The sequence below is a fragment of the Neopelma chrysocephalum genome, unplaced genomic scaffold (assembly GCF_003984885.1).
Source record: "Neopelma chrysocephalum unplaced genomic scaffold, ASM398488v2 Primary Assembly neopelma1_97222, whole genome shotgun sequence".
Lineage (NCBI taxonomy): Eukaryota > Metazoa > Chordata > Aves > Passeriformes > Pipridae > Neopelma > Neopelma chrysocephalum.
In genome coordinates, this window is record NW_020925863.1 from 4,087,241 (window position 1) to 4,099,896 (window position 12,656).

Consider the following 12,656-nt stretch of genomic DNA (forward strand, 5'->3'; position numbering starts at 1 on the left):
CTGAGAGTCCACAGAACTTGAAGTGCTTGGAAAGAAAATCTAACCACTGGGCCCAAGGGGTTATGCAATTCAGGTACAGGTGGCATTTATCCTATTTGTTTGTGATATGTCCTCAGGCTAGTATAGAGCATCTAGTCCTTTCTGGATCAGCTGTGGTGCTTTTATCATCAGACACATGCTAACCCCAGGACAGGGTACCCACTAGGAAGTGAGAGTAATATGGATCTTATAGTAACTGCACAAACCCCATGATCTCTTGTCAAAACAAATAGGATTTTGGACAAGGGCACATTACTGATAGTCTCCGGGGTATGCCAAAACTTTTTGCTTGAGTAAGTATCACAAAATGTGTTTAAAATTTATTTTAGTTTACTGTGATAACCAATTTTGTATTTTGAAGATGATGTTGTACTATGTGTTAGGTAAGATTATGTCTGAACAATTTTGTGAGCAAACAAGTAGTGAAATAGATAGTAAAGAATTCTACAATGGATAGGGCACTAAAAGTACTCTTCTATGGCATTCTTTTAAGAAGAAATGTTTTTAACCACTTCCCAGCCTGTCTTAGCCACTTGGAAGTGGTGGAAGTTGTCCTTTAGTAAGAATTGCTGCTAGCCCTGGGTGTTTTATTCCTTTCCTTGAAGAGAAAGAAGATTTCTTTTCAGAATGGTCTAACATGCCTTTTTGAACCAAATGTGTCTAAGCTACTTCTGCTGATATCTTGTCATAAGGAGGTCAGAGTCTCATTTGCTTGAACAAATATTTACACGATGAGTGTGTATCTTCAAAATAATCCATTCCGTAAACTTTTTGTAAAGTGTCAAAACAAAACAAGATGTCAGTTGGCCTAGGACATACCACACTAATAAGAGCATGTCTTATTTACATGCTAGGCTCTTCTGCAATAGCAGCCATTTCTGTGGCTCAAAAGCCATCATAGCTAATAGCCCTGTCACTCATGATGAATAATGTTCTTTTCCTGAGACTTGGCCTGGTTCGAGATGCTGTGGCGAAAGCTATTTGTGAACTGCCCAGGACTCTAATATGAACGAGCTTCTTTCATTCTGAACCCATATTCCTGGGGCAGTAGGCAGCAGCTGTTTGCCAGCATGGAACTTCTCTCTAGATAACTAAATTAGAGACTGTCTGCAGGGTGGTAACACTTGGTGAAATCTCAGTGTATGGGTTCATCTTTGTCTATGTTGCAAAGCCTTTCTCCTTTCCAGACAGAGAGGATGGAATGTGAGGACAGTAATGTGGAGACTTTGCTAATTGTTGGGAAATGCTTTCTTCTGTTTCCACTCTCAGAAACTTTAAATTTGAATTAGCAAATAATTAATGAAACAGTTATTTACATGTGAGTGCTTTAGGTTTTGAGTTTCTGTGGAATAATTTTTATTTTTTTTTTATTAAATGCTTAGTCCAAAGTTTTAGACAGAAGACAGACCCTGTTTAAGAAAAGGCACTAAGATTAATACTTATGGGGAACTAAGGTCTAAATTAAGTTAGTTAATCTCAATTAATTACCATCACTACAAGCATTATTAACTTAGTCTTTGCTTTTTAACTCCCTTCTTATTTTACATCCTTTGTTCTCCACTGAAGACAGAGCAATACTAAATAATTTGTGTGCTATTTGCCTTTGCCTGGGTACGTGCGAGTCGATTTTCACTACATTTCAGCTAGGACTGTTCCAGTTCAACATTCTGAATGCACATAGATTTACATTTGGCTTATTTTAAAACTGTATTTCCTTATTTTCAGTCTGCAAGCTCCTGTGCCATTATTAAAAAGACAACTTAATGTCAGAAGTTAGCTACTAAGAGTAGCACAAATCCTAACTGTCTGAAGTTATCAAAGGCTAAGGCAGTGCAAGCATGAAGCAATGCAATTGTGATTGGTGTTTCAAAATAATAACTGTATAGGTATCTGGGAGCAAGCAATTCAAAGATCCTGTTTTAAAGAACAACTTCTTTAGAAATGCCCACCAGGTAGGACCTCACTCATTGCTATTTTGTTACAAATTCACCCCCAAATGAATAAGCACAGGGTGCATCACACAGATCTGGAAGCACGTTACTTTTCTGTTTCCAGATCTGCTACTTGCTATTCCAGTGCTTTCTCCGTGGAGAGTGAATGCTCTTGGCATGCTCACCATGCTGCCACTGTCTGAATTCTGGTGGAGGTCGAGCTACATTTGAAGTGCACTTAAATAGGAATAAGTGTACTTGTAATATTCTGAATTGAGCTGCTGCTGGTTAATGACAAGGTTAGATAACTGTTTGCATGACACTTCTGTTTAATTGTGGTGCATGCAGATGATTAAGCTGTTCTGCACGGGTACCCACTCCTCATGCACTCAAGCCATAGTTGCAGAGTGTCTCCTTGAGGAATCCTTGCCAGAGCTGGCTCAGCAGCGCAGACTTAATGCTTTTACCTTAACTACAATCATACTCAGAATTAATGAAAAGAATGGAAGCCAAGAAACCTCATCACCCACCCATCTACTTCTTCTTCTCTCCTATCTCTGATCTTGTTCATCTCTTACAAGATAATTTGTGTTTCAGTTAGCTGGCACTCTTCTACAAAGAGTAAGCTCTCATTCTACCATAGTCAAGGTTACAGACTCCTGTTCTTTTGCAAGACTTATTGAGAAATGGGGATATTCTGGGTGTTACCTGGAAGAGTTTGAAAGCTCAGCTTCATCCAGTGTAGTCACAGACTGTGTTTTTTCTGTTTCAGGGGACACTGACATTATTTCATGCAAAAGTCACCTGAAATTGCTGGGCACAGAGGGCTCCATGCATGTCTTGTAGTAGCTTCTGATTCTCCTAGCCTGTTTTTTAGGGTTTTTTTGGTTTGGTTTTTTTTGGATTTTTTTTTTTTAAATAAGTATTCTAGCTTTGAAAAAATCAAATACAAAGGCAACATGGACCATTTTAGGACTAACTGAGGCAGTAGATAGAATAGTGAGAGAGAAGGTTTTAAAAGGAAATGTTTGGTTAGGAGATGCACTATGGTTCATCTCCTGTGGGATGAGTTAATTACTGTGTCTAATAATCAGTTCTTTCTGTAGCTATTCAGTGTTACTTATTTGCACAGAGGGTTCTTTGCACTGCTCTGTTTGACAGCTAAAGTGCGTTAATTCCCCAAGTTCTGCTTGGCATTCCTTTATACTGCCACTTCTGTCAGCAGTGACCAAACCATGTTCTAAAACAGTCCCTGTTCCTTGTTGCAAAGTGGTTTCTTACACTTCCCCCATAGGACTGTCTATCCAGCATGACTGAACTAGAAAGAGACAGATTAGGTGCTCTCTTTTTCTGCTATTTCCAGCTCTTAATGGTCATAATTATTTGGAATTCCTCTCAAAATATGTGACATTGCTGTTGCCCATCGTACCAGTTGCTACTATCAGGGTTAATTGTCCCAAAAATCTTGTTGAGTTTGACACTATAATTCTTGTTCTATTGTGTATGTGCCAAAGGTAGTGGTGATAAAACCTTTTAACAGTAGTAAGTGTAGATATTGCAATGAGTTCTGATAGTATTTATTATGTGCCCTTGTGATCACACAGCAGCATGGCCTAGGGAGTCTGGTCTGATCCCTGCAGCTCTCCAGGGAGACTGAACACCTCTCACTGAGTTCACAGCTAAAAACAAAACACAAAGATGTTTTAACTCATCGTGCTATGAGCAAATGGAGAAGATGGTTTGTGTCTATTTCTGTTGCTTCAAAATGTTTTAGTTGATAAATATCCAAATACTGTCGTGCTTGATGTCCAAAAGCATACATAGGTATCCATACACAGTTTCTCCAGGTAAGTTTGAGGAGAGCCCATGTGCTTACATTAGCTTATAGGCAGTTTGCAAATTTCTGTTGGCATAATGGTTCTCTCGTGATAATACAGTCTGTTGAAGGAGACATAATACAACATTGTTTCACACACCTCAACGCATACACAGGAGAGTCAACTCATAAAAAACCATAAGCAATTTTGTTTCAATGTCAGGCAGTTGAATTTGCATTTCTATGCTACTCTTCTGCTTAAATCAGCTTCTAGGGGATTGTACAAGAATTATTTCTGTTTGAATGCAAACCATGATCACCACGTCTAATGTTCAAATAAAATAATACTTAAATATGGGAAGTGAAACAATATATTCAGTGTGACCTCCTCAACCGTGCACATTGTAGGTGTTACAGAATCAAGGTATTAGTAACAGTCAAGAAGATCCTTTGCAGCGAAACTCCCTCAAAGCTCGCATCATTAGGTTCTTCTCCTGGATATCAGGAACAGACCGTTTCGAACACCTTCGCATAAGGCAATAAACGTATGTGCGCGAGAGCGCACCTGAGTGAGCGCGTGTGAGAACCAAGGCAGATGCAGTGTGGCAGCAGCGTTCTGTGCAGGTCTGCAACGTTTCAAATGGGGAATTTCACTGGAATGCATTTTTTTTCCTCTAAAAATGTGGTTGTCTAGTAAAAGTGTAAAATATACTCTGCTGACTCTGAGAATTGTACGATAACAGTATTGTTATTGTTTGATAAATTATGATTTGCCTGAACTACTACCATAGTATTTTTCTGTTTCTTTTAACAAGGACTACAAACAGTTTTACAAATTCCTGTTTTCAAAAATGAAAAAATTTTAGCATGATGACTGTTTCTGAATATTTCTAACTGAATTGATGATAACAGAACAAAAAAAAAGTTTAGTATATATAATATATATTGAAAACTGGAAGTCACAAGAAGTTTTAATGTATTTTTTCAATGCTTTAACATTATAGCATTGCTTATGAACAGAAATTAATTAAAACTTAACAGAAGATATACAGATGTGGATCATTTCCCCAAGTAACCTGCACTCAAGGCTTAGCCTTTAACTTTCCCTTTTTTGTTAGTGGTGTGAGAGCATGGTTATGATGCATGCTTTGTTCACCAAGCTGATACTGTCTATTTGGAATGGATAGTACAAGCACTGGTGGGCCTGTCTGTGAAACTACTGCCATTGAGCAGACCCTCAGCATTTCTAATTCTTTTGAGTACTGTAGGGAGAACAATTTCCCATGGAGTTGGAGAAGCTGAGGTCTTGTGCGTGTTTTTCGCTTGTCTCCTGCATCTGTGTGCATCTGTTTGCTGACAGTAGTTAGTATCTCACACTGAACTTTGTGACAGTAAACCTAAGCAGAATTAAAAGAGTTTAAATGCAGTTATTCAAGGAGGGATGCTGTTTATTTTTTTCTGCTGAGTCTCAGCAAGGCTTATTTGTAGTTTTGCCTGAGACAATAATGTGAAAAAGCATGAATAACCAGACAGTTGCATGAATCTGTATCAGTGATTCTTGCCATCAGCAAGTGATTAATTTTGACCTAGTTATGTATCACCCTGCTGAGCCCATTGGAAATGAATTGACAGACCTTTACTAGGGTCCAAACCAATAGGTCCATGATCAGGAGCTTAGGAATTCTCTTTCAGGGTTTATTGAGGAAGGGAGATTTTTTTCTGTTACTATATCTCATGCCTCTGCATGTCCCTCCAGGCATGGTGACCCACTCATTTTGGGAGTATAGCTGGCAGGAGTATGACCCACATTCTCCATTCCTTAAATAATAGTTATCCAGTCCTGAATTAATGTCACATGAAAGAGCAATTGGTTCTCTGCATCACAGGCAAACGTGTGTCACTTAGGGAAAGGGATGGGACAAAGCAAGACTTGAAAGAATTGATTAAAATAAAGAGGAAATTTTTTCCCCTCCAATTCCTTGTTTTTAGACCATCTCACTTATTAACAAAGTGAATAATTTTAGACTGATGACAGGATGACTTTTCAGGTCCAAATAAAGAAAAATAAAGTAAATACTGTGAAGAAAATGTCATAATAGCCTCACAGCAACTCAAGTCATTGAGTTTGCCTGCTATATCATCTTTTATGTACTGAAAACAGAAGATGGCCAACCAACCAAAATCCTTTGAATTCTTAATTTTTGTTTTCTAATTAGGAAATCTAATTTTGTGTTTCTTCTGCAGTATTAAAATCTGCAAGCAATGACATTTGTTAATATTGTTTACTGAAAACATTTTCACAGAAAGTGGCACACTTTTTTTTCTAATACTTCTTTAAAAATTCTACCTATGGTTTAATAATTGCTATTTTTTTAAATATTCTGTTTTGGAGAAGAATTTGTATAGATGCTTGTATATAGCTGCTTACTATTTCGTAGTATTCTCTTATGAAAGTTTGTCATAAAATACAGCAAGAACATTGCTAGAGCTAAAATGCATGTTGTAGGGGAGGTGGAAGACAGCTTCTCCTCCTGGACACAGTACAGTTACAGCACAGTGAGAGTGAGAGAGAGAGCAAAGCTGACAGCCTGACTTGGAGAGAGGGGATAAGGGGCAGCTCTCCAATTCTCCCAGTCGGGGTATTTCTAATTTCCTTTCTGTGTTGTGCAAATCGAAGATGCCTGCCTGCTTTCTCCTACGCAGACTGATAGACAAATATTCTGACAATTTAAAGAAGAACCGAGAAATATAAACTTAGGTGGTGTCCACTGTTTCTCTCCGACACTTTCTGTGCTGTCTGATAAAAAGATTTTCTGAAGGACTTCCCTTAAGCAGAAAACAAGAGGTCCCACTCTCTCCAAGTTATCTACATAACTCCTCCTCTTCAGCTTACACTTCCTCTCTTCTGACTTTGGTCTGCTCCAGGAGGCAAAGTGATGAGAAAAATCTGCAGTGCTTTGCTTTGCTAAAATTTTATTTACACTGAAATAGAAAATTATAATCTGTCAGAAATGGTCATTTTAATTTCTAGGAATTTTGTTTTAAATCATGAATAATGTAGCAATAAAGGTACAGCTAACTCAATTATTCACGTTACTTCATTAAAAAAAAATCCGAAACATTTAAAACTAAAATATGGTAGAACCATCATACCTAATAACTTTGTTCAGCATACTTCCCTATCCAGTCTTTCAGACTGGAATTGTCAAGACAAAGAATTGTCTTGAGAGTGAGTGAGAGCACTGCAGTGAAAACCAGTTTTATTTACATTATCCTGCAACAGTCTCCAAGTACAAGGCTGCCCTTAAAGCTCAAGTGGCAAAAATTTTTGCAATGGTGACTGCTGTCTATCTGTGTGGTTTTGTGGTTTTTATCTGTTTGTTTTTCCTTTAACTTGTAGAACCACATCACGGCCTTTGCAGAAGTCACATGATGTTGACGCTGATGTATATTCACTCCATTGGACTTCATCTCTTTTCACAGCCCACACATGATATTTGCAGTGTATCAAAAATAAGAAATTTTTAAAAGTCCTATTTCTGACTTGATTTTTACATCATTAAAATGATACCAACATTTTGAAGAATTCTTAAATATTAGAACGTCACTTTACTTTCTAGCAAAAATATTAACTGTTTACTTTTATGATGGAATGGGACAAACTGAGCACTAATTATAATACCCTCTATTTTGGCTTCTCATTGTTTTTAATGGTTCATGTACCTATTCCAACAGTACTTTGTATTCTGATTTAACTTTGATTTTTAAAATCTACATTTTTAATTGAGCATGAACTTGTTTCCATTTGAGGCGATTTCAGTGTATAAAAACTAGACAAATATTATGTTCTGTATGAAGATGCTGTTTGCACATTGTATTACGCTGTATTTCATGTAAAATATCATTCAAATAATGTTACATGTAAGACTGGTGCTTCTGCTTTTGAAGAGAAAAAAATGCCAATTTTTACTGTAATAAGTATTGTATCATAATTAAAGGTTTATTTATTTGGATATTTTCCTGACATAATTGTAGTTGAATTGTTGTTTTGTAGTTCTTGAATGTCTTGAATGATATGTATGTATCTAGGTTAAAAGAAATGAAAATAATATAGCAAGTTTGATCATTGATATATTCTTTATTACTAATGATATCCCATGAAAGGTTAAGGGCTCTGTTCTTAGCTTAGCATATCTGATGGAAGCCATGCTATTCATAAGTCATTTAAACAAGTTATTTAAGGAAGCCTGCATCTTCTCATGTTTATGGTACTCCCTGATGCTATGCTGGGAGAATGGGTGCTAAGGTAAGAAGAGGGTCACTGACTTGGTGAGAAAAGTGCATCTGAATTTCTACTCTCCATTTTCATGGAAAACTCACGGTAAAGCCAAAATGGCTTCATTAATTTTCTTCAGCCTAAGTGGCCAGGACAGGCAGATTTTCTGCAAAGCTTTCTATCTCTGTTTGTGTTTCAGGCTCTTGTTCTTGGGGAAAAAAAAAAATCCTCTGCCAGTCTGTGTGGTGTTGATGAATTGATTTTTCTTCAACATCAGGTGATGTTATCATAGCTCTGTTATCGCTGTGAATAATCAGATTAAGTCTCCCCTTTAAAAGACAGTCGTGCTGACTATACGTAGTGAAGTTGTCCTATAAAAATTGAGCACCAAATGGATCAGAATATTGTAGATGCTGATGACATTCTTAATGTCTGCTGGAAAGTTTTCCTCTGGCAACAGCTGATAAAATGCTAGCACTATAGAAACATTGAGAATACTATTGTTCAGTGCAGGCTGTTGAGCATTTTAGGCCTTAAATTTTCCACGGTTCAATGTATTTCCTGTGCGTTAATCATTGTTAGAGTATGTTTGAAACATAAGGATGTAGAAGCAGGTATATTTTTTTGACGATGAATTTTAATGCATTCCCACATAGTCATCAGGTAATGCCTGCTTACTTTTTGTTTTAACCTCTGCTTTCACTAAAATTCAACTACCTAAAGAGTGCTTGGCAAACAGGGCAAGGCCAAGTTGTCTCTCAGTGCAATAGGGCATTTGTCATGAAGTCATTGTGCTAAGCTGAGAATTAAGAGAGTGAAGAAATATATCAATGGGGAGAAAAATCTTAGAATAGAGTCCTTAGCTACAACTACAATACTTAGGTGATTGAAAATCCACCTTTATTAGACTATCAGCTGTGTTTACAAAATCGTAGTAGATCCAAAGTTTGTATCACCGTGTTAGACACACTCACCCTTCTCTTAGTCTAGGTAGTTAGGGTCCAAGATACTAATGATTTCTCTGTGTGCAGATTTACATGAAATCTTCACTCGTTTTTGCATGGTAGCAAACCTGCATTTTTTATATCTGATTTATAAGATTACCAAGAGATTCTTTTATGTTAAAAGAGATGACTCTTTCAGTGTACTGTATATCATCAGCTTGTAACTGGTCTCTTTCTCAGGATCTTTCCCAGTCAAATATTTGGGTTAAATTTATCATACTATCTCTGTGAACCAGCAGTGAGAAAACAAAAAGAGAGACACTCTGCTGTATAATGTATTTTTAAATAAAATAATTTTTCATTCATATATAGTGTATGTTTTTTAGATATCTGCTTTAGATATATTTTGGTTGATAGTGTACCTATAACAAAATTATGATTTTTTGTCAAATGCATTTGTTGATGTATTTTCATGATGAACCGGGAATCCCCACAGTTAACTACCTTCCCTTAGAGGTGGTTCTGCTGAATTTGAAAAGCATGAGAAGAGGAGCTGTATTGCAGAGTCCCCATAGCCTGTTTGTGAAGGACTCTCCCCAGGATGTGGACCAGCCAGGCTCCAGACCCTACTTTGATTAATTTTCACAAATGGCAAGAATTTGCTCACTCACAGCTGTAACTCTCCACTGCCCTGAAGCTTGGGCCTTCCATCTTCCATTCTGGGCCCGAAAAACCTTTCAGGAGGAACATTTTGCCAAAACAAAAGTAAGTTGGCATTTTCCGACTAAAATGTCTTTTTGGTGGTTGCTTTTAAAAAAATCCCAGTGATGAGCCTGTGACAAACAAGCATCATTCCTCCTTCAGGGAATATTCTGGTGCAGAGTGGTTCCTACTGGAAACAGTATGGTTGAACCATTTCAGTGGTTTTGAATGCAGCTGATTTTATTGTGCTTGTGGACCTTTTCTGTGTGTACTTCAGTGAAACAACTCTGCTCTATTTATAAATGAGATGTTTCAGAAGCATCTCTAATGTTATATGCTGCTGTGTTCCTAAAAATGGAATTTGTAAGGCATATGGGGACACCAGCTGGGCTCATATCCATACCATTGTAGACTCTTTTATATGTATTCTGCTGTTTGTTAATAATCATGAACTGCATAAGACATACGGTGATAGCACCCAAGCTCCTATCTCTTCAGCTTTTAAAAATGTTCATTTTAACAATATGTATTAAAAGAGAATAATGTTGGTATTTTTCAGCTGCAATTTTCATGTTTGCTGTTGCCTTCTAATTTTGTTGCTGCCCAAGATCGCAGTAAGTGCTACAGTCCATTTGCACATTATGTTAGCAGGGAGCTTTTTATACTCTTCTGAAGTCTAATTCTGGTATTTCTGAGGCTTGCCATAAGAAAGCAGAGTGCATTACATTTTAGGAGCAGATAAACTGGGTCTATTTTGATCTAATACATCGCTGGCCATCTGCACAGCCTTGGCCTTGGGGACACTCAGGAGCATTTGCAGACAGAAAAGCGAGCAGACCTCCAGACCTCTCAGCCCTGCAGCACCTCCCTCCAAGCACATCAAAAGCATTTTTACCCATCTCTGCCTCTTGACAGCTGACTCAACCCCAACACACCGGATTTTCCTGCTGTACACCAGCATGAACACTTTTGTTCTCCCCTCAAGCACCTTTGAGATATTGGACAGATCAGGCAAGATGCCACATCCTCACCCTGAAGTGACTGCATGACTGCAGCTGGAGCCAGCAGCTGCCTGGTTCTCACTTGGACAAGTGGAAAGCTAAATGAGGACCAAGTATGGTTCCAGCTTTTGGCCTTCTCCTCCACTTTCTAGGCCTTTTGGTTTTCAGGGGCTTCCACAAAGGAAAGTAAAGGAAATCTTTATAGTCTCTCTACCTGCTTGAACTTCTGCTGCATGCCTAGGGTGTGAAAGCTTTACACTTGCTATTGGCCACTAGGGACTTTTCCTAAAACACAGTGTTGCCTTTTGTCATTCTCTCCTGTGCGAGGATGGCTGAAAAAGCTTTTTAGAGTTTCCAGGTTTGACCTGATGTTCGGGGAAGAGGACACTGTGAACACCCCAGAAATATCCCTGCCAGAATGGGAATTGGAAGCCCTGGTGTGACTGTGATAAGCCTGGTTGTTTCCTCAGCACTTGCCAAGTTGCCGTGTCAAGGTATGACTCTAATGGGCTTGCTATTGATACCAAGCTGCCTTATCATGAAGCCCTACTACACTTCCAGCACAAAGGATTAGGTGCTTGATTCCCTGCTCAATACTGGAGCTTGTTCTTTCTCTTTAGAGAATCCTAGGAAGGACAGCATATCCTGCATGAAACTTGTCCCCCATGTCTGCTCAATGCTCTCTCAGACAAGTTGGTGGTAGGCTAGCTGTCATTAAGGCTTCCAAGATGCTTAGCTTGCACTTGCCTGAAATGATATCACGATCCAGGCATGTTTGATGATCATTCTAGCTGGAAGCACTGTAACTGGCTAGTGCCTGGGCTCCGACTGCATTTTTTCTGAAGATGATGATGACGTGCAGTTCTCTGCCTATGATGTCCTTGAACTCAATTTCTTCCATTCTAGTTGTCAGCTTTTGATACTACATTTTGCTGTGAGATGTAATATTCACATGGCATAAGGGGAGCATGGCTGTGTTCATCCGCAGACCATTTTAGATACCCTTACGTGCCTTCTAGTCTGGTTTGTTGTCACTAGCTGTGTATAACATTTGGAAGTAGGTTAATCTAATTGAATTAGAACAATTTAATTCTGAACAAAAGTATACCCTCAGAGGTTTTATATGATTCTAACTAATCCACAGTAAATCTCTAGCTAATTCAGATAAACCGTCCTGAGTTGTCCCCTGTGTGAACAAGTCCCAAGCCTTTTTTTTTCCCTTCAGAGTAGCTCTGCTGTTGTAATATCTTCCCCTAGTGACTACAGCCAGAAGTGTGCAGCAGTCAGCTTCCTGACGTGGTCACATCAGCAAAATAATCATCTGTCTCTGAATTGTGCATGTGCCAGTGGCTTTATTAGTAGACTGGGTGCAGAGGACTGCTCTTGGACTCTGAAAGTGATGTAGAATGAGCACAATGCTAATCTCCAAATGTGAAATTACTGAATCCATCCTCTAAGATGGGGGCTTCAGTAGAAGCTCCAGTAAAGAGCTTTAGTCCCCAAAACCAAATTCTTTGTGCCAGTGTTCTCATCTGAAAATGTTCAGAGCAAAATAAATAAATATAAGAAACCAAATCCTTTTTCTGACAAATCTCTCCCTAAATACCAGTGTTGTATCTAAATACATACTTTCTGCAGCTACAGGGAACTTGTAGCCTTGCTGGCAGCCTTTAATGTGGTTCTGAATGCGAGATCCTTGAGTTGTGAATTCCTAGGATTGCTCTGAAGTAGGCAAACAATCCTAAAAAGGGGAGTAACGTGTCTACAACTTTAAAAGAAAAACTAGAGCTACAAAATCAGAAGGGGATGCATTTCAGAAGCAGGGGAAAAGCCTTCTTATGCTCATTAGCATGTATGCCAATTTGAGGTAGATTTGCATTATTTTTCTAACATAAAATATTAATACTTTAATGAATGGCATTTCTATGTTTTTGAAATACTGCAGTA

General features: G+C 38.3%; 1 protein-coding gene across 5 annotated transcripts in view; it reads left to right on the plus strand.

Annotated features, from left to right (window-relative positions):
• Positions 1-12,656, plus strand: part of PLPPR5 (phospholipid phosphatase related 5) — a 153,112-nt gene that overhangs the window by 104,878 nt on the left and 35,578 nt on the right. For 2 of the 5 annotated variants that reach the window (XM_027671830.1, XM_027671832.1), the window contains one exon: positions 7,187-9,371. The exons of 2 other annotated variants lie outside the window; for them this stretch is intronic. In XM_027671830.1, the coding sequence (XP_027527631.1) occupies positions 7,187-7,219 (33 nt within the window). In that variant the 3' untranslated portion in view covers positions 7,220-9,371. Of the gene's footprint in view, positions 1-4,194; positions 4,332-7,186; positions 9,372-12,656 lie in introns of those variants that run through there. One more of the 5 variants, XM_027671829.1, reaches the window with a different exon arrangement.